We start from the raw sequence: 21,895 nt of genomic DNA on the forward strand, positions 1-21,895 counted from the left end.
CAGAGTAATTATTTGTACAAGTCTCCCGCGTGCCCTCCCCCCGCCCCCGTGCCACCCCCGCCCGATCTGGAACCGGCCGGAACCAGCCCCACACTTTGCCTCCACTCTCAGATCCATCAGCAGCCCCGGGCTTCCGATCAGGCAGTGAGGGGGGGGTGCGGCGAGAGAGCAGGGAGGGTCGGCCAGGACCAATTCGTTTCTTATTCAGCGCCAGTTTGAGTGAAGAGTCAAGCGGGACCATAAAGTGCTCCTTGAGGAGGGAGACACTGCTGGGGGGGAGAGAGCCTGAGGGGGGGGGGGGGGTGAGAGAGAGCTTTCGGGGGGGGGAGAGAGCTTGGGGGGGGAAGAGAGCTTGGGGGGGGGAAGAGAGCTTGGGGGCGTGGAGAGGGAGAGCTTTCGGGGGGGGGGAGAGCTTGGGGGGGGAAGAGAGCTTGGGGGGAGAAGAGAGCTTGGGGGGGGGGAAGAGAGCTTGGGGGCGTGGAGAGGGAGAGAGAGCCTGGGGTGGGGGGGTGGAGAGAAAGAGCCTGGGGGGGCGAAAGAGAGCTTTGGGGGCGAGAGAGAGCTTTGGGGGGGGAGAGAGCTTGAGGGGGGTGAAGAGAGAGCTTGGGGGAGCGAGAAAGCTTGGGGGGACAAGAGAGCTTGGGGGGGCAAGAGAGCTTGGGAGGGCGAGAGAGCTTGGGGGGGCGAAAGAGCTTGGGGGGGAGCGAGAGAGCTTGGGGGGGAGCGAGAGAGCTTGGGGGGGCGAGAGAGCTTGGGGGGGCGAGAGAGCTTGGGAGGGGCGAGAGAGCTTGGGGAGGGGGCGAGAGAGCTTGGGGGGGGCAAGAGAGCTTGGGAGGGGCGAGAGAGCTTAGGGAGGGGGCGAGAGAGCTTGGGGGGGTGAGAGAGCTTGGGGGTGAGAGAGCTGGGGGGGGCGAGAGAGCTTCAGGGGATGAGAGAGCTGGGGGGGTGAGAGAGCTGGGGGGGTGAAAGAGCTGGGGGGGGTGAGAGAACTGGGGGGTGCGAGAGAGCTTCGGGGGGTGAGAGAGCTGGGGGGGTGAGAGAGCTGGGGGAGTGAAAGAGCTGGGGGGGGTGAGAGAGCTGGGGGGTGAGAGAGCTGGGGGGTGAGAGAGCTTCGGGGGGTGAGAGAGCTGGGAGGGGTGAGAGAGCTGGGGGGGGTGAGAGAGCTTGGGGGGTGAGAGAGCTGGGGGGTGAGAGAGCTGGGGGGGATGAGAGAGCTTGGGGGGGTGAGAGAGCTGGGGGGTGAGAGAGCTGGGGGTGAGAGAGCTGGGGGGTGCGAGAGAGCTTGGGGAGGGCGAGAGAGCTTCGGGGGGTGAGAGAGCTGGGGGGGGCGAGAGCTTGGGGAGGTGGGAAGAGAGAGAGAGCTTGGGGGTGGGGGTGTGAAAGAGAGATCCCAGAGGAGGGAGAGAGAGAGAGCTTGGGCTGGGGGCGGGGGGGGCGAGAGAGCTTGTTGGGGGGGGGGGGAGAGCAGGAACTCCGAGAAGACAGATCATGTTCTTCCAAACCCCGGGTGTGTGCGAGCTCGGTGCGTGTGTTACAAGGGACATCGTTGGGAGTGGATGAAATCCAGAAGTCACGACACTGTCACTATTCACTGCATACCCAATAAACCTGTTAGCAACCATGCCCCATTTATGGCGGGGGGGGGGGAGGGGGGGGAGGGGTAGGGGAGGGGGTGGGGCGGGTAAGGTCTTGCGTTGGGGCAAGGGACTTCGGCTGGAACTTGGTGGCGTTTGGGGAGATCCATCCTCTCTGGCTTCTGAAGTCAAAATGGATCGAATTACAAATTGGAAAGTCAGTAGAACTTGGGTTGGGCGATTCCAGTTACACATTCCAGAGGACCAATCAGCAATAGGTCATGTGATAATGGAGAGCCAATCAGAGAAACAGCTGTCTTTTAGTTACTACAAATAGACACAGCCATTGTTTAATGGACAGAAAACAGAGATTAGGAATAAACGGGACTTTTTCAGGTTGACAGGCTGTAAATAGCGGGGTACCGCAGGGATCAGTGCTGGGTCCTCAGCTATTTACAATCTATATTAATGACTTAGATGAAGGGACTGAGTGTAACATATCCAAGTTTGCTGATGATACAAGTAAGCTATGAGGATTATGCAAAGAGGCAGCAGAGAGATATAGACAGTTTGACTGAGTGGGCAAGAACATGGCAAATAGAATACAATGTGGGGAAGTGTGAAGTTATCCATTTTGGTAGAAAAAACAAAAACACAGAATATTTTTTGAATGGTGAGAGACTGGAAATGTTTGCATTCAGAGGGACCTGGGTGTTCTTGTACATGAATCGCAGAAAGTTAACATGCAGGTACAGCAAGCAATCAGGAAAGCAAATGGTATGTTAGCTTTTGTTACAAAGGGATTAGAGTATAAGAGTAAAGACGCCTTACTACAATTATACAGGACCTTGGTGAGGCCACACCTGGAGCACTATGTACAGTTCTGGTCTCCTTACCTAAGGAAGAACATATTTGCCTTCGAGGGAGTGCACTGATTCCTGGGATGGGGGATTGTCCTATGAGGAGAGATTGAGAAGACTAGGCCTATATTTCCTAGAATTTTGAAAAATGAGAGATGAGCTATTTGAAACATATAAATTCTTAAGGGGCTTGACAGGGTTAAAGCTGAGAGGCTGTTTCCCCCTGGCTGGGGAATCTAGAACACAGCATCAGTCTCAGAATAAGGGGTCGGCCATTTAGGGCTGAGATGAGGAGAAATTTCTTCACTGAAAGGGTCGTGAATCTTTGGCATTCTCTACCCAGAGCTGAGGATGCTGAGTCGTTGAGTATATTCAAGGCAGGGGTCGATAATTTTTTGGGAACTAAGGAAATTCAGGTATATGGGGATAGTACGGGAAGATGGAGTTGAGGTAGAAGATCAGCCATGATCTTATTGAATGGCGGAACAGGCTCGAGGGGCCAATTGGCTTACTCCAGCTCCTATTTGTCGTGTTCTTATGTTCTTAGATTTAGAACAGAGGAAAGGAGAATCCTCTTCACACAAAGTTGTGAGGCTGTGAGATTCTCTCCTGGGGTTAGTGGTTGAAGTAGGTTGGAGAGGTGGAATGTGAAAATATATCAACTAGTTTCTAACTCTTGGAAAGAAAATTGTTCCCATTTCTATTGTTTGCACTCTGTGTGTACAGAAAACCTGGTGATGGGATTCATTGCAATCATCCATTAGATATTATGAATGAACATGGAAACCTAAATACATCACTTCAAGCTTCTAAACCTACCTTGATAGTTCGCTTCTTTCCACAGGGCACCAGGCAAATATCTCACAGGTCCCACTGCCCAAACACTGGCCCGTTTTTATTCCTATTGGACAAAAGGAAAAATCTACTGCAGCTGATTTAAAACCAGAACCATGACAGTTTGACTTACTTTGCTCTTTTAACAGACTTGAAATTATTTGCTTTTAAAGTGTTTTTCCCTCTTGAATTATTCCCGCCTTTTCTCATTGTCCGAAGATAGGGAGCCACATTGCAGAACAGTTTTGCCTTATTTTCTTGTTCCTGGAACCCGCGCTTGAACTTAAAACAAATAGAGAGACCCGAGCTGCTCTGTGATCCATCTTTGTCTCCCAGATTTAAATGAGGTCAAAGCCTCAAAATTGAGGGGGCCTCTTTGGTACAGGAATGGGCAGCTGACCAGCCCACTCCCCCAGTCAGTCAAAATAAACCCCACGGAGTGTGAAGATGAGAAAGGCAGGAATGAGCTTCGGGGCCAGAAGGGTGAAAGTGGGTTATGTTACCGAGGCGGGAGGTGGCTGTTTTGGTGATGGAGAGAATATGGTTTTGGAAGCTGAGGTTACAAATGGTTCAGCCTCCGACAGTGGCCGGGGAGAGGGATGGAATCGTTGGCGAGGTATAGAGTTTGTGGCTGGGGCTGAAATCGATGGCTGAAGACAATGGCTTCCCTTGATTTGGCTGGAGGAAAGTGCCTGTTCCCAGACTCAATGTTGAACAAAGAGTGTGACAGCTGTGGAAGGTCAGAAGTAGAATAAGGTGTCATCACATAGAAGCTGACATCATGGCTGTGAATGGCATTGCCAAAGAGCAGCTAGTAGATGATGAAGAGGAAGAGGCCATGGATAGATCCTTAGGCTGGAAGCAAAGCCATTGGTCCAAATGCTCTGGCTACAATCAGACACATGAATGGTAGCAAGTGAGAACAGTCACACTGGGCTGTGGAGGGAAGGTGTTGGAGGAAGATGTGTGGCCAGCCATAGTGAAAGCTGCAAGGAGAGAGAATTACCCAACTCACAGAATGGCTTTTGTGAATTTGGTGAGGGCTGTGGGGAGGGATTGGAGAAATTCAAATGGCAGGATCTGGGGAGTGACAACACATGCAAGTACATTGGAGATAATGGGAGATTGGAGATGGGGCAGTAGTTAATGAGGACAGAGGGTTGACCTCCCTTTCCTCTCCAAAGTCCTTCAACGCGTTGTCGCCTCCCAAATCCGTGCCCATCTTTCCTGGAACTCCATGCCTGAATCTCTTCAATCAGGTTCCTGCCCCGCCACAGTACTGAAATGGCTCTTGTGAAAGTCACAAATGACATCCTGTGTGACTGTGACAAAGGTAAACAAAGTGATAAAGGTTAACTACTCCATCCTCCTCCAAAGCCTGCCCACCGATATTCAGCTGGGTGGGACTGCACTCGCCTGGTTCCATTCTTATCCATCTAATCATAAACAAGCTTTTGGCCTAGTTTCTCCCTATGTGGCTCAGTGTCAAATGTTGTTTTATAACACCCCTGTGAAGCACCTTGGGACATTTTACTACGTTAACGGCGCTATATAATGCAAGCTGTTGATGATGGGTGAGGATACTGCTTGTGAAAGGATGAGGAATAGTGTATGAGCAGAGGAAATCATTTACAATATCAGCTGGCATGGGGGCCATCCTAACTGTGCCCACTAGTCGCCCAACATCCTCCCATCAACAGGACTCACTAAGTAGAGTTCAGGAGTGGGAACTCTAACCAATTTCATTAGTACCGACCAATTGCAGCGCTGAATCACCAGCCCAACTACGATCTGTTAGCTCAGCACATTGATCCAAGTGAGCCAGCCTGTTGAACTGTTGGCAACAGATGACAAAGAAATGCTTTCTATTCCTGTCCTACTGGTCTTCACATTGCTCAGATTGGGTCTCGGAGCAGCAGAATAATGCGTGTTCCGATATGAGAAAATGCCACAGAACGGGGAAAATTCCAATATTGTAGAAAGATTTGCCTTCCTTCTTGTGGTGTGCTGAAGGCAGCCCTCACTGAGCGACTGCACAGACCCTGGTCCGCACCCCCTCCCCCCTCCACCTGCACAAACGGTGGGGCCACCTTTCCCTATTTGCATCAAATTTACATATGGGCGGGAACATTCCACACCAATGGGACCCACCTCCAGGGAAAGGGAACAGGGAGGAGGTGCACAGTGATGTTCTGAGTTCATTTCTGGCCCTTCCACCTAGATCTTCCAGAAAGTGCTGAGGAGGAGATCAGGAATCCAAAGTCATTGTTTAGATTTGAGGCCCATAGGGGTTAACCAGATCAAAGGTCTTGAGCTAAACAGATGTAATTTGAATATATATGAAGATCTAACCCAGTATATGGAGCAATTCTACCAGTGTCTGTCATCATTTGGCCCCCACAAGACAAACAATTCTAATTCCAGAGGCTGCAATTCAAATGGCAGCTTCTAAACATGGACACAAAAGGTGCTTTGATGCCTCACCATTCCCAGCAATCACTGCTTCTCCTGCCTGGCAGTCGCTATCATTCCGACACTGAGCATCTGGAATGCCAGAATTCTTGGGAGAAAAACACATGATCAGTCATAATAGAGAAACAACTGCTGACACTCATAGCTGAACAACGGGAAGGATATATTGGCCTTGGAGAGGGAGCTGCGCATATTCACCAGAATGATACTGGGGTTTAGAGGGTTAAATTAGGAAGACTAGTTGCATAAAGTGGGCTTCTATTCCCTTGAGTATAGAAGGCTGAGCGGTGATCTGATTGAGGTGTTTAAAATGTTAAAAGATTTTGATAGGGTAGATACGGAGAAAGTATTTCCTCTAGTGAGGCAGTCCAGAACAGGGGGAACATAACCTTAAAATTAAAACTAGGCCGTTCAGGTGAAATCACTTTTTCACACAATCTGGAACTCTCTCCCCCCAAAAGACTGTTGGTGAGGGGGCCAACTGAAGTTCTCAAAACTGAGATTGATCCAGTTTTGTTGGGTAAGGTTACCAAGGACCCAGTTGGCCATGGGGTTTTATCGTTTGTGTTGGCTCTCCCAGGGGATTATAAGTTGCTGGAGTCGGGGTGACCACGCTTCATAACTTCGTGGGACAGGCTTACTGAATCAGATGGTCTTTTCCTGCAAGTCATTTTCATGTGTCACTGGAGTGTTTTACTGAAGCTGCATTTTCTCAAGGTGACTTGGATTGTCGGAAACATCATTTTTCCTGATAGTCTTTCCGGATTTAATCCCTTATCTGCTGTATTCAACTTAATAGCAACATTTGAAAATAAGTTACCCAGAATTCCTCCTCAGTCAAACAGTCTAAAATCTCTATATGTGATTGTTACAAGCTGTGACTGAGACTGCATTTAGAAAGAAAACTCTTGAATATATCATCTGACTCAGAGGCAAGGGTTCTAAGCCTCGAACATTGGTCCAAAGCAGTTTCATGTTAGTACAGAGAGGAACAAAAATAAATGTGACCCTTTGAGCCTGGTCCACCACTTCTGTTACACATTTAACTAACCATCTCAATTCTGCCTTTTAAAATATTCCCAAATACCCTTATTTTCCCCAAGTAAGTTTCTATTGCCCTTTTAAAGCCTCCATCGATGGCCTTCAGAGGCACAGAGTTTCACATTGTCCAAACTCTGGCTATGAAGATGTTTTTCTTTGAATCTACTTGTAATTATTTCAAAGAATTCTTCAGCGTTGCACATGACTGTTACAGTCACACTATACTAAGATACAAAAAGAACCATCTGCTCCCAGTCAGGTTGCCTCTCATGGTGGGAGATGTAGAAGGCTTGCAAAAGGTTTAGAGGAGGGCCACCAGGTTAATACCTAGTATTAAAACCCTGCGCTATCACCATTGAATCATAGAATCATAGAATAGTTACAGCACAGAAGGCGGCCGTTCGGCCCGTCGAGCCCATGGTGACTCTCTGCAGGAGCACTTCAGCCAGTCCCACTCCCCCACCCTTTCCCCGTAGCCCTGCAAAGTTTTTTCCTTCAGATACTTATCCGATTCTCTTTTGAAAGCCATGATTGAATCTGCCTCCCCCAACCTCTCAGGCACCCCGTCCACTGTCTCGCCCACTGACCCGCCCATTTAAAATGACGAAGGGACTAGATTTCCATGAAATATGAATTGAATTTTAAGCTCCAAACTTGAGTGACTGGTTTTAAATGTACTTTTTGCACAGGTTGTGCAATCACAATCTGTTATTTATAGAGAAGACAAATAAAGAGTGGTTTATAAATGGTTCATTCTCTGGTTGGCAACCAGTAACTAGTGGGGTGCCGCAGGGATCAGTGCTGAGACCCCAACTATTTACAATCTATATTAACGACGTGGAAGAAAGGACTGCGTGTAGCGTAGCCAAGTTTGCTGATGATACAAAGATGGGAGGAAAAGCAAAGTGTGAGGAGGACATAAAAAATCTGCAAAAGGACATAGACAGGGTAAGTGAGTGGGCAAAAAATTGACAGATGAAGTATAATGTTGGAAAGTGTGATGCACTTTGGCAGAAAAAAGTCAAAGAGCAAGTTATTATTTAAATGGAGAAAGATTGCAAAGTGCCGCAGTACAGCGGGACCTGGGGGCACTTGTGCATGAAACACAAAAGGTTAGTATGCAGGTACAGCAAGTGATCAGGAAGGCCAATGGTATCTTGGCCTTTATTACAAAGGGATGGAATATAAAAGCAGGGAAGCCTTACTACAGCTATATAAGGTATTGGTGAGGCCACACCTGGAATACTGCGTGCAGTTTTGGTTTCCATATTTACGAAAGGATATACTTGCTTTGCAGGCAGTTCAGAGAAGGTTCACTAGGTTGATTCCGGGGATGAGGGGATTGACTTATGAGGAAAGGTTGAGTAGGTTGGGCTTCTGCTCATTGGAATTCAGAAGAATGAGAGGTGATCTTATCGCGACGTATAAGATTATGAGCGGGCTTGACAAGGTGGACGCAGAGAGGATGTTTCCATTGATGGGGGTGACTCGAACTAGAGGACACGATCTTAGAATAAGGGGCCACCCATTTAAATCTGAGATGAGGAGAAATTTCTTCTCTCAGAGGGTTGTGGATCTGTGGAATTCGCTGCCTCAGAGAGCTGTGGAAGCTGGGACATTAAATAAATTTAAGACAGAAATAGACATTTTGTTAAATGATAAGGGGATAAGGGGTTATGGGGAGCGGGCAGGGAAGTGGAGCTGAGTCCATGATCAGATCAGCCATGATATTGAATGGCGGAGCAGGCTCGAGGGGCTGTATGGCCGACCCCTACTCCTATTTCTTATGTTCTTATGTTGTTATATATTGTGGATATTGAAGAGGGTGGATGGGCTAAGATAGAGAATGGGAGAAAAGCACGTGATGAGACCCCATGTGGGACTTAACACAGGCTATAAAATGACACTATGGGATACTAATGTACGAAGGTTTAACGCATGTGAAACTCCTTCCTTGCTACTTCAATCAAAGTGTTGATCTGTTTCAATGAATGACCAGTGTATTGAACTTATAAATAGCCAGAACTATTTTTAGAATAAATTGGATTCCTACAAGCGAGCTGCATTTCAGCTATGCTGACCTGCTATTAATAGCGACAAGAATTAAAGTTAATTTAAACAAGATATGGAGAAGGAGCACTGACTTTAAATATAGATAAGCAGCATTTGAAAGTTGGTCAAGAGGAGGGTGTGAATAATCTAAAGCAAAGAGTAAATTCAAACAAACTGAACAAGCACAAGGCTGATAGACAAATGGCTCTCGAATGGGGGTGCAAGGACTGTCCAGCTCGGGTGTGATAAGAGATAAGAAAAATAGTTTTACACAGAATATGCAGCACAGAAACGGGTCATTCGGCCCAAGCATTCCGTACTGGGATTTTAGCATAGAAATTCTATGGGAGCCTCTTCCCACTCCATCTGCCTCCTCTCAGCCTCTCAGCATATCTTTCTGTTCCCTTTTCTCTCATGTACTCATCTCGTTACCTTTTGAAAGAATCTAAGCTATTTGCCTCAACAACTTTCTGTGGTAGCGAGTTCCACATTCTGACCACTCCTTATTTCCCTGTTGGATTTATTAGTCACTATCTTGTATTTATGGCCCCTAGTTTTGGATTCTTGCACAAATGGAAACATTCTCTTCACATCTACCCTGTCCAACCCATTCATAATTTTAAAGACCTCCATCAGGTCACCTCTAAGTCCCTTTTCTAAAGAAAAAAGCCCGACCTGTTCAATCTTTTCTGATATCTATAATCTCTCTGTTCCGATACTATCCTTGTAAATCTTTTTTTACACTTTCTCCACTGCTTCTATGTCCTTCTTATCGTAAGGAAATCTGAACTGTGCACATACAGACATGGGCCGGCACAGACAACATGGGTCGAATGGCCTCCGTCTGTGCTGTACATTTCATATTACTCTATAGGTATATAGGAACAGGAGGAGGCCATTGAGCCCCTCGACCCTGTTCCATCATTCAATGAGATCAGGGCTGATCTGTGACCCAACTCCATATACCCACCTTTGCCCCATATTCCTTAATACATTTGGTTAATAAAAATCTATCAGTCTCAGATTTAAAATTAACAATTGATCAAGCATCAATTGCCATTTGCAGAAGAGAGTTCCAAACTTCTAGCACACTTTGTGTAGAAGTGTTTCCTAATTTCATTCCTGAAAGGCCTGGCTCTAATGTTTAGACTCTGCCCCTAGTCCCAAACTCCCCAACCAGCAGAAATAGTTTCTCTCTATCTACCCTATCTGCTCACTTTAATATCTTGAGAACTTTGACCAAATCACCCCTTAACCTTCTAAATTCCAGGGAATACAACCCCAATTTGTGTAATCTCTCCTAATAATTTAACCCTTGGAGTCCGGGTATCATTCTGGTATACCCACGCTGCACTCCCTCCAAGGCCAGTATATCCTCCCAAAGGTGTGGGGCCTAGAACTGCTCACAGTACTCCAGGTGGGGTCTAACCAGGGCTTGGTACAGCTGCAGCATAACTTCTACCCCCTTGTATCTAGTCCTCTGGATATAAAGGCCAGCATTGCATTAGCCTGTGGACTGACCAGAGTTCGATATACATTTATCGTAACTTCATTACTTTTGAATTCTGTACCCCTAGAATTTTAGTGAAACTTCTCTGGACTCTCTCCACAGCTTTGAGATATTTCCTAAAGGAAAGCACCACCACGAGATGCAATGGGATCATTTTGATTTTGAAGAGCTCTATAACAGGCGACTGATCTATTGCCTGTAGTTCCTGGCTCACCAATTCCCTGAAAATGACTTTTCTTAAGTTCTAAGCAGTCTTCAGGGACAATCTTCCATCACTCAATCATCCAGCATGTTACCTCTAGTCTATAAAGTACAAGGCAACTGCCCCCAAGTAATCTTCTTACTCACTTCAGATTGGACAATGGAGGCTACTATCTTGATCAGTCCACATGCAGATAGGCCATCGTATCTCTCAGTACCTGTGCCTGGCTGAGTGGTACTGCAGGGTCTGGATCAGCTGGGCCGCAAACTGGCAGCCCTTAATCTGTGACCTGACTTGCATCCTATCAGTCTTGCGGATTCTTATTGAACATAAAGTATCTATTAATTGGTACAAATGTAAATAACCAGTTTCATACCTGACAACTTCAGTGAGAATTCAGATCTTACACAGAAAGAGGCCAGTTGCTATGCTTTATGGGACGAGCTCAGCCAGAACCAAAAGAACCGATTGGCTTTCTCCAAAACAGACACTGGTCGATTATGAGACGGGGCTGAAGATTACAACAACACAGCGTTTACATCAATAAATAGATTTAGTTCTTACCTCAGCACAAACTCCTTTTCTCTGTCCTGGAGTCACCAACATATTCGTCATAACAAAGAAAACATTATCACCCTGTAGAAAAAGAGGAATGTGGAGATTGTAAGGGATACAGCAATCCAGGACTCACTAACTGCAGTTGCGTTATAGAATGGTTACAGAATAGTTACAGCACGGAAGGCCATTCGGCCCGTCATCTTTTAGTCTCCACACTATCCCCTCTCCCACACCATGCTGACATTTTTATGCCAAAAGTGTCACATTCACAAAAATGATGCACCTCCTCAAAAAATATCTACATAAAACAAAGACCATGAGCCATATTTAAATTTTATTCATTTATTAATTTAATAATACAAGTGCCTCATGTTTGTGGTGCCCTGCAAGGAAGCAATTTGACCCGTAATTGTATTTTATAACTGATGGTTTTGCCCACAGAAAGTCAAGACACTTCACATTTACTGCCAGTGCACCAGCGCTGGGGACTGGGTAAGAGTTTGGGATCTGCAGCTTATGAAGTTCTAACTAGTGGTAAAGGTGTGATGTGTGTCACAGAATGGCGATTTATTAGGAAGAAAATTTAATTATAGATTTTTAAAAATTCATTTACAGGATATGGGTGTCACTGGCATGGCCAACATTTATCATTTATTGTCCTTCTCTAATTGCCCTGGAGTTAAGAGTCAACCACATTGCTGTGGGACTGGAGTCACATGTAGGCCCGATTGGTAACAATGACGGATTTCCTTCCCGAACAGGAATTAGTGAACCAGATGGGTTTTTAACGACAAACCAGTAGTTTCATAGTCACCATTATTGATACTAGCTTTTTATGACAAATTTGTTTTAATTGAATTTAAACTCTCCAGTTGCCCAAGTGGGATTTGAAATCATGTCTTGAGATCATTAGTCCCAGCCTCTGGATCACTAGTCCAGTAACATACCCACTATACCACCGTTCCCCATGTGGTATTTAACATTATAAATTTTCACATTTTTTTTGCAAATCTATTAATTGAAATTATGCTTTGATTGACAGGGTTAGATTCTGTTTTTGATTCACTGTGTTATTCGAAACCTAAATATTCCCCTTTTGGGAAAAAATTAAAAGGGGTTATTAATTGAATAATTTACATAGAAACATAGAAACACAGAAAATAGGTGCAGGAGTAGGCCATTCGGCCCTTTGAGCATGCACCACCATTCAATATGATCATGGCTGATCATTCACCTCAGTACCCCTTTCCTGCTTTCTCTCCATACCCCTTGATCCCCTTAGCCGTAAGGGCCATATCTAACTCCCTCTTGAATATATCCAATGAACTGGCATCAACAACTCTCTGCGGTCGGGAATTCCATAGGTTAACAACTCTCTGAGTGAAGAAGTTTCTCCTCATCTCGGTCCTAAATGGCTTACCCCTTATCCTTAGACTGTGTTCCCTGGTTCTGGACTTCCCCAACATCGAGAACATTCTTCTAGCATCTAACCTGTCCAGTCCCATCAGAATTTTATATGTTTCTATGAGATCCCCTCTCATCCTTCTAAACTCCAGTGAATACAGGCCCAGTCGATCCAGTCTCTCCTCATATGTCAGTCCTGCCATCCCGGGAATCAGTCTGGTGAACCTTCGCTGCACTCCCTCAATAGCAAGAACGTCCTTCCTCAGATTAGGAGACCAAAACTGAACACAATATTCCAGGTGAGGCCTCACTAAGGCCCTGTACAACTGCAGTAAGACCTCTCTGCTCCTATACTCAAATCCTCTAGTTATGAAGGCCAACATATCATTTGCCTTCTTCACCGCCTGCTGTAACTGCATGCCAACTTTCAATGACTGATGAACCATGACACCCAGGTCTCGTTGCACCTCCCCTTTTCCTAATCTGCTGCCATTCAGATAATATTCTGCCTTCGTGTTTTTGCCACCAAAGTAGATAACCTCACATTTATCCACATTATACTGCATCTGCCATGCATTTGCCCACTCACCTAATCTGTCCAAGTCACCCTGCAGCCTCTTAGCATCCTCCTCACAGCTCACACTGCCACCCAGGTTAGTGTCATCCGCAAACTTGGAGATATTACACTCAATTCCTTCATCTAAATCATTAATGTATATTGTAAATAGCTGGGGTCCCAGCATTGAGCCCTGCGGCACCCCACTAGTCACTGCCTGCCATTCTGAAAAGGACCCGTTTATCCCGACTCTCTCCTTCCTGTCTGCCAACCAGTTCTCTATCCACGTCAGTACATTACCCCCAATTTTGAAAGTCCAAATACACCACATCCACTGGTTCTCCCTTGTCCACTCTATTAGTTACATCCTCAAAAAATTCTAGAAGATTTGTCAAGCATGATTTCCCTTTCATAAATCCATGCTGACTTGGACCGACTTAATAACATCGAAAGTTTGAAATCTAACCTGAGGGGGAATGACATAATCGACCACGTCCCAGAGTTGAACCCCAATCTCAGACGTGTTGGTCACAGCCACTCCCTTTAGCTTAGTTATGACGGAACTTTCCACAGAAGTGTCTGTTTCCTGGTAACCTTTTTTTGCTAAGAACACCCACCTGTCAGCCAACGAAAAGAGAATTATAAAATTTCAGGTAATATAAAGATAATAAATAAACCTTGTCTAACTCGCTCCAAGGGCCCAGTAAACTATATCTACTCATGGCCAATATCTCACTGTGAGATAGGCAAAAATCTGAGTCCATTCGATTTCATAAGAACATAAGAAATCGGAGCGGGAGGAGGCCATGGGATGAAATATCTTCCCAACAATTTGTAAAAACACACCAACTTTTACAAATCAGTTCGGGAGTCTTTGAGTCATTGTTTCCCGATTTCTGTAATTCGTATAATCTCCGCAGTAGATCTCCAATGTTATTTTAGCTTCAAGATACACTTCCCATTCACTTTGACTGAGCATATAGAATTGCGTGCGGCATTGTTCTTTTACAGCTCAGATTTCTGCCTCTGACACTCTGAGAATGAGAACTGCCTGTAATTAGTGACCATCATTGACCCTTTTCTTCCACACAGGTCGATTCTGTCATTCCAGGAAATTCAGGTGCACCAGTTTTTAGGTGGTGCTCACCGCTGGAACTCTTGGTGAGTAGATCTATTTTCAGGACTTTGAATTTTTTTCAAAGCCTTACAGGAAATGGATCATAATGGTGTGGGACTTAGAGTCAAAGCCAGGCTGACTGGCTGAAAATGGGTCGTTTGGGCCGTTCGCCGTTGTCAATCAACGTGGTGATGTCACAGCGCGTGTGCGTCAACACGCTCTCGCCCCTCCGTTAAAGCAGAGAGATTCACTCAATTTTTAACTTTGGCCACTGGGCCACCAGGGAGGGTTTCGGCTGGGCCAGCGACCTGGCACCCAAGAGGGGATGCCAGGCTGCCCATTGGCAGTCCGGCCAAACCCAGGGGCAATATTTGGCCGGCTGATCGGCAAGTCGGTCGGCAAAAATTCTTCCAATGCGGCCATGGCGGTGGGCCCTCTCCTTTAAGGGCGGCCGTGCTGCCGGGCCGCACTTAGTGCGGAGATGGTGCACCAACAGAAAAACCTGCCGGGGGCACCATGTGGTGGGGGAATCGCTGGATCGCGCTGAAAATGGATAGATAAGTATTTATTTGATTTTAATTGAGCGATGCATCTACTTGGACGGGACGGGGTCCAGGCCAAAAAATCCCCAACCTGAATTTTGATTTTGGCAGCTTGTTGACCCCAAAACGGCAGCCATTCAATTTTTTGGAATGGCCGCCACAAACGCATGTTGTAGACTCATTGATTCGATGATTAGTGAATAACTCCATTATTGTTGTATCATGGGACCAGGATGGTAGAAGGCAAACTAGATGGACTTTGGTCTTTTTTCTTCTAGCAATTCCTATGCTGAAAGAACAAATATTTATATAGCACCTTGCATGACCTTAGGATGTCTCATTGTGCTTTACAACCAATGAAGTATTTTTGAAGTGCTGTCATTGTTGTAATGTAGGGAAATGCAATGCGATAAATGACAAGATAATCTTTATTTACTGATGTTGGTTGAGGGATAAGTGTCAGCTGAGTCAAGAAGATTATGGGTTGAATTCCCACTCTAGAGACTGAGCACAGGAAATGCTGAACTGTCAGAGTTGCCATCTTTTGGATGAGACGTTAAACCGAGGCCTCGTCTGCTCTCTCAGGGGTACATAAAATCTCCCGTGGCATGATTCAAAGATGATCAGGGTGTAAGAAATCGTGGATTGGAAGAAATAACTGGAGACCAAAAAGCCTCTTCAGACTGGTGTTAGAATTGAACGATTCATTCCACGGTACAATAGCTAAAGCCACTTGAACAGCGTGAACATAAATAACTGATAACAGGCAGCTCCAAACATTTGAAGACCAAGAACGGCCTGTCTGACTCCAACCCTGGGAGGATGTGAAGGGGAGGGTTTCACTCAAGACAAAGAGCCCGAATGTTCTACCTCAGAGAGCTGTGTTCAGTCTCGTCTCTAAAAATAGTTTTGCTGCCTGACGACGCTATTTATATCCCGGTGACCGGCCAGAGCGGCAGACACCGGGAGCAAGAACTGAAAGCCTTGGGCGGCAACATACTCCCTGCCCCCCAGAGCCACTGCAGCCCCCTCACCCAGCAGGTAAAGAACATAAGAACATCAGAAATAGGAGCAGGAGTCGGCCATTTGGCCCCTCGAGCCTGCTCCGCTATTTAATAAGATCATGGCTCCACTTCCCTACCTACTCCCCATAATCCTTGATTCCCTTATCGTTCAGAAATCTGTCTATCTCCACCTTAAATATATTCAAAGACCCAGCCTCCACAGCTCTCTGGGGTAGAGAATTCCAAAGATTCACGATCGTCTGAGAGAAGAAATTTCTCCTCATTTCCATTTTAAATGGGCGACCCCTTATTCTGAAACTATGCCCCATAGTTCTAGATTTCCCCATGAGGGGAAACATCCTCTCTGCATCCACCCTGTCGAGCCCCCTCAGTATCTTATACGTTTCAAGAAGATCACCGCTCATTCTTCTAAACTCCAATGAGTATAGGCACAACCTGCTCAACCTTTCTTCATAAGTCAATCCCCTCATCTCAGGAATCAACCGAGTGAACCTTCTCTGAACTGCCTCCAATGCAAGTATATCCCCCCTTAAATAAGGAGACCAAAACAGTATGCAGTACTCCAGGTGTGGTCTCACCAATGCCCTGTCCTAAATGGAGGAAGTACATCCAGGAGGGTGCTGAGCACCTCGAGTCTCATCGCCGAGAGCATGCAGAAATCAAGCGCAGGCAGCGGAAAGAGCGTGCGGCAAATCTGTTCCACCCTCCCTTACCCTCAACGACTATCTGTCCCACCTGTGACAGGGACTGTGGCTCTCGTATTGGACTGTTCAATCACCTAAGGACTCATTTTAAGAGTGGAAGCAAGTCTTCCTCGATTCCGAGGGACTGCCTATGATGATGATGTACAGTTGTAGAAGGACTTCCCTACTTTTATACTCTATCCCCCTTGCCATAAAGGCCAACATTCCATTTGCCTTCCAAATTACTTGCTGTACCTGCATGCTAACTTTTTGTGCTTTATATACAAGGATCCCCAGGTCCCAGTGTACCACCGCGTTCTGTAATCTCTCCCCATTTAAATAATAATTTGCTTTTTTATTTTTCCTACCAAAGTGGATAACCTCACAATTTCCCACATTACACTCCATCTGCCAAATTTTTGCCCACAATGATCTTCCCTCACCCCAGCAGGTGGCCCAGGATCACCCCAACAGGTAAAGATCTTCCCTCACCCCAACAGGTAAAGATCGTCCTTATTATGTCTGTAATGCACTTATGAATGACTCCGCGAGGCAATGTGTTGTACTCAAACTGTAGTGACCTTGGTCCTTTATTCCAAACTCCAGAGTGAGGCACAAGCATGGTGGGCAGCCTTTTATACTGGGCCCTGCCACCAGGGCAGGTGACCCTCAGGTCTCCCACCGCAGTGCCCTCTGGTGGACAGCCTCCTCCGCCACAGGGGCAGGAAACCCCGGTCTCCACCAGTTGCACTCTCTAGTGGTGCCAGCATAGTATATACACAGTGTAAACCTTATTGACAGTACATCAGGTGACAGGTCGCCATCTTATGCAATTATACAGTCACTACACAGAGAGTATATCTATAGTCTGCATATATAACATCACTCTCCCCCAAGTCCTTTGAGCCGATTACTTTTGCACTATGTGCTCTGGCTTAGCTCTCCCCAGACTTAAGTGCCAATAGCCCTTGCACCTTGGCTGTGCTTTGGCTTGGCTCTCTCCCTGTTAACCCCCAAGTCCTTTTGCCACAACGTTGGGTAGTGGTTACCAGTTTGGATGGTTCGATGATGCAGTGAGGTTCCAGTGGGTTCTGGATCTGATCCATGAATGTGTCCATGGCTACATACATCCATTTCCCCCCCGCTCCACCACCACAGTGAGATCAAGCAGCAGGCCGTTACATTAACATACAGGATCAGACACAGTGCAAATACAAAGAAAGGAAGTTACAGTTTGCATCGTGACACCTTGATTCAGTGACTTACATTTGTTACATTTTGCGGTCATGCACCAGGATTGGGTAGATTGCATTCATGGTTCAGTCATGGTAAGACTGAGGTAGCAGTACAGGTATGTGAGGACGCAGGTTCCAGAGCAACCAGACGGGGTCCTAGTCGCCTGCTAGCGGGGTGGGCTTGGTTCGCTCACCTAGCCAGGACTCAGGGCCTTTTCCGTTGCCTAGTGTGGACAGAGCCACAGAAGTGTGTGGCCTCCTTGTCCCCCTTTGAGGGCTGCAGAATCTTCTGTCTACTCTCTAACGGTGTTGGGAACCTAGCTGTTCCAGGTCCCGTTTGGGGAACTCGCTGGTTCTGACCTTTCGCTTCTGGACATGGCGGAAGTAGCGACTGGGTCTGGGGGCTGCACCGTCTCCATCCGGTGGTGGGCAAAGGCAGCCGACTGCGTATTGGCGCCATTTTCATTTCTAGGTCCGTGGCGCATAATGCCATCGGGTGCCTGCAGCGTGGGATAGACCTGGGGCAGGGTATCAGGATCGGTGCCTTCACCCTCCTGAGGTCACTGGCCTATAACTGTGGGGACACCTGGGACAGGGCATCAGGATCAGTGCCGTTACCCTCCTGAGGTCACTGGCCTATAACTGTGGGGACACCTGGGGCAGGGCATCAGGATCAGTGCCGTTACCCTCCTGAGGTCACTGGCCTATAACTGTGGGGACACCTGGGGCAGGGCATCAGGATCAGTGCCTTTACCCTCCTGAGGTCGCTGGCCTATAACTGTGGGGACACCTGGGGCAGGGCATCAGGATCAGTGCCTTTACCCTCCTGAGGTCGCTGGCCTATAACTGTGGGGACACCTGGGGCAGGGCATCAGGATCAGTGCCTTTACCCTCCTGAGGTCGCTGGCCTATAACTGTGGGGACACCTGGGGCAGGGCATCAGGATCAGTGTCTTTACCCTCCCGAATTCGCTCACTTACTACTTTGGGGACATTCTATTCCTGACATCTCGCAACAACATTTTGTTCATAATCTTAATCGGTTCGTTACATTGATTGCCAAACATACAATTTCTCTTTAAGTTCAGTTGGTTGCAGGTCTCCTTTAAGAGAACCCTGCTGGCTTTACCCCAATCAGATCCTTTGTTAGACACCACGTGTTGGTCCCTCAGCGTTGCACCTCGTGGTCTGGCCGCGGCTATCTTTTTTTTCAGCCACGCTGCCCCTCGCTGCAGCAGGGACTCCATCTTGCCTCTGTCCTCGAGGTCGACTGCCTTGATCCTTCTCTCCTGCGATTCTGCCACAAAAGCTGGAAGAGTGCCTGTGAATTCGATCTTCCTCCCCAGGAGTCCTGCCACTGGAGCTGGGAAGGTACTTTCAGGTCGTTCCGGTCGGATCATTGCCACGCAGTCGTGATGGACAGTCTGTGCCTCAGGTGCTGTGCTGGTCTGTTCTCTGGTGCCTGGCCCAAGCGAAGGTGAGGTTTTGCTCTGCCTCTGAGCACGGGGGACATCGATTGCTGGAGTGAAGATGTCTTCCCATTTCCACTGGATCTTCCCCATCCACCTTCTTTTGAGTAGCGTTGGACCATCACCTGCAACAATCCACAGAGGTAACTTGTGCACCACGCCATTATGGATTACACTTACATCCGCACTACCAAGGACTGGGATCAGCTCCTTGGTGTAGGTGCGCAACTTTTCCTGGACTGGAACCAGCTCAGGTTGTTTTTCGTTCCATAGCCTCTCAAAGGCATCCTGGCTCATCACTGACTGGCTCGCTCCCGTGTCCACTTCCATGAAGACTGGAACAGCGTTTATCTCGACTTCCATCTTCACTGGAGGACAATCAGTGGTGCAGGTATACGATCCATACACTTCTTCTTGGGGCTGAGCTGTCTCTCTGGCCAAATCATCTTACGCCCCACTGGATTCAAAGTCATCTATCGACTCCTCTGCTAGACGGTGAGTCATATTTCTTTTACACATACGCTGGAGGCGGCCCTTCGTATTACAGGCTTTGCATATGTACTCAGCAAACCGACACTGGTGAGCCCTATGGTTTCCTCCGCAATGCCAGCATGGTGCTACTCAATTAGCACCCCTCGGCAGACTCTGAGTTCTGGAACCCTGAGGTCTGTGCTCTCTGTCCTGGGCAGAGCCACGTTCTACAGTCTTGCCTGTGAAAGGCACCATTCTGTGTACAGTACTTGCCGGGTTTGAGTCCACAGGATGAATAATTTGCTTGGTGCTGCAGGTCGAGGTCATGAATACCTGACTGATGCTGATGGCCTTCTGCAGCTTGACTCTGGTATCGCCTTGTGAAGGAGGCCCTCGTGGCCAATTCCCAAAATGAAGATGTCTCGCAATGCTTTGTTGAGGTGCGTGCCGAAATCACATGGTGCCGCAAGTCTCCTGAGGTCAGCAGCATATTTTGCAATCTCCTGGCCCTCAGGTCTGCGGTGAGTGTAGAATCTGTGCCTGGCCGCGAGGATGCTCTGTTTTGGTTTTAGTTGATCGTGAATTACTTCAGTCAGCTCATCGTATGTCTTATCTTTGGCCTTCGTGGGTGCCAGCAAGTCCCTGACGAGGCGGTAGACCTCGGGCCCACAACTGATCAGCAGTATAGCCTTGCACTTCTCCGCCGATGTGTCCGTCTCCCCTGCCAGGTCGTTTGCCACGAAATATTGCTCGAGCCTTTCCATGAAGGTATCCCAATCATCACCCTCTGCAAAGTCTTTTAGTGTGCCAAAGGTAGCCATAATCGCGAAAAAGTCCATATTCTCATCGCCAGTTATTATGTCTGTAATGCACTTATAAATGACTCCACGAGGCACCGTGTTGTACTCAAACTGTAGTGACCTTGGTCCTTTAATCGTAACTCCAGAGTGAAGCACAAGCATGGTGGGCAGCCTTTTATACTGGGCCCTGCACACCTATACAGGTGACCCTCAGGTCTCCCACCGCGGTGCCCTCTGGTGGACAGCCTCTGCCACAAGGGCAGGAATCCCCGGTCTCCACCGGTTGCACCCTCTAGTGGTGTCAGCATAGTATATACATAGTGTAAATCTTACTGACAGTACATCAGGTAACAAGTCTCCATCTAATGCAACCATACAGTGACTATACAGAGAGTATATCTAGAGTCTGCATATATAACAATCGCTCACCCCAACAGGTAAAGATTGCCCCTCACCCCAGCAGGTAGCCCAGGATCACCCCTCACCCCAGCAGGTAGCCCAGGATCGCCCCTCACCCCAGCAGGTAGCCCAGGATCACCCCTCACCCCAGCAGGTAGCCCAGGATCATAACTCACCCCAGCAGGTAGCCCAGGATCACCCCTCACCCCAACAGGTAGCCCAGGATCACCCCTCACCCCAGCAGGTAGCCCAGGATCACCCCTCACCCCAGCAGGTAGCCCAGGATCACCCCTCACCCCAGCAGGTAGCCCAGGATCACCCCTCACCCCAGCAGGTAGCCCAGGATCACCCCTCACCCCAACAGGTAGCCCAGGATCACCCCTCACCCCAACAGGTAGCCCAGGATCACCCCTCATCCCAGCAGGTAGCCCAGGATCACCCCTCACCCCAACAGGTAGCCCAGGATCGCCCCTCACCCCAGCAGGTAGCCCAGGATCATAACTCACCCCAGCAGGTAGCCCAGGATCACCCCTCACCCCAACAGGTAGCCCGGGATCGCCCCTCACCCCAACAGATAGCCCAGGATCGCCCCTCACCCCAGCAGGTAGCCCAGGATCGCCCCTCACCCCAGCAGGTAGCCCAGGATCATAACTCACCCCAGCAGGTAGCCCAGGATCATAATTCACCCCAGCAGGTAGCCCAGGATCATAACTCACCCCAGCAGGTAGCCCAGGATCGCCAGCTGCGCCGCCCGGAATAGGATTCCCACTTTCTTGCTTTTGGCGATGACGAATTTTTGGGTTTTGTAGTCGATCAGCGATCGGCAGCAGGAGCGCCAAGAGCCGCCGAACGCCATCCCGGGAGCGAGCGTCTGACCGAGCGGGAGCGCGCAGTCCGGCCCCGGGGAGCGCGCTGAGAAGTTGTGGAGAAGAAGCTTTAGTTTGGAGGCGGTGTGGTAAGTTCTGATCTCAACACGGCGGTATGATGAGGAAGTGAGATGCTGTATTTGAAGTTTATAAGAAAGAAAGACTTGCATTTATATAGCGTCTCAAAGCGCGTTACAGCCAATGAAGTACATTTGAAGTGTAGTCA

At 47.9% G+C, this 21,895-nt stretch overlaps 1 protein-coding gene across 4 annotated transcripts in view; it reads right to left on the minus strand.

Moving 5' to 3' along the window:
* The window catches only part of p2rx5 (purinergic receptor P2X, ligand-gated ion channel, 5), a 135,033-nt gene extending 113,437 nt beyond the window's left edge, over positions 1–21,596 (minus strand). For 3 of the 4 annotated variants that reach the window (XM_070858023.1, XM_070858021.1, XM_070858024.1), the window contains exons 1-4: positions 13,530–13,611; positions 11,110–11,181; positions 5,753–5,828; positions 3,254–3,335 (exon numbers count right to left, since the gene is read on the minus strand). In XM_070858023.1, coding sequence (XP_070714124.1) covers positions 3,254–3,335; positions 5,753–5,828; positions 11,110–11,160 — 209 coding nt within the window. In that variant the 5' untranslated portion in view covers positions 11,161–11,181; positions 13,530–13,611. Of the gene's footprint in view, positions 1–3,253; positions 3,336–5,752; positions 5,829–11,109; positions 11,182–13,529; positions 13,612–21,519 lie in introns of those variants that run through there. The other variant, XM_070858022.1, reaches the window with a different exon arrangement.
* Between the last annotated feature and the right edge of the window lie 299 nt (positions 21,597–21,895).

Source organism: Pristiophorus japonicus, chromosome 16 (assembly GCF_044704955.1).
Source record: "Pristiophorus japonicus isolate sPriJap1 chromosome 16, sPriJap1.hap1, whole genome shotgun sequence".
Taxonomy (NCBI): domain Eukaryota; kingdom Metazoa; phylum Chordata; class Chondrichthyes; family Pristiophoridae; genus Pristiophorus; species Pristiophorus japonicus.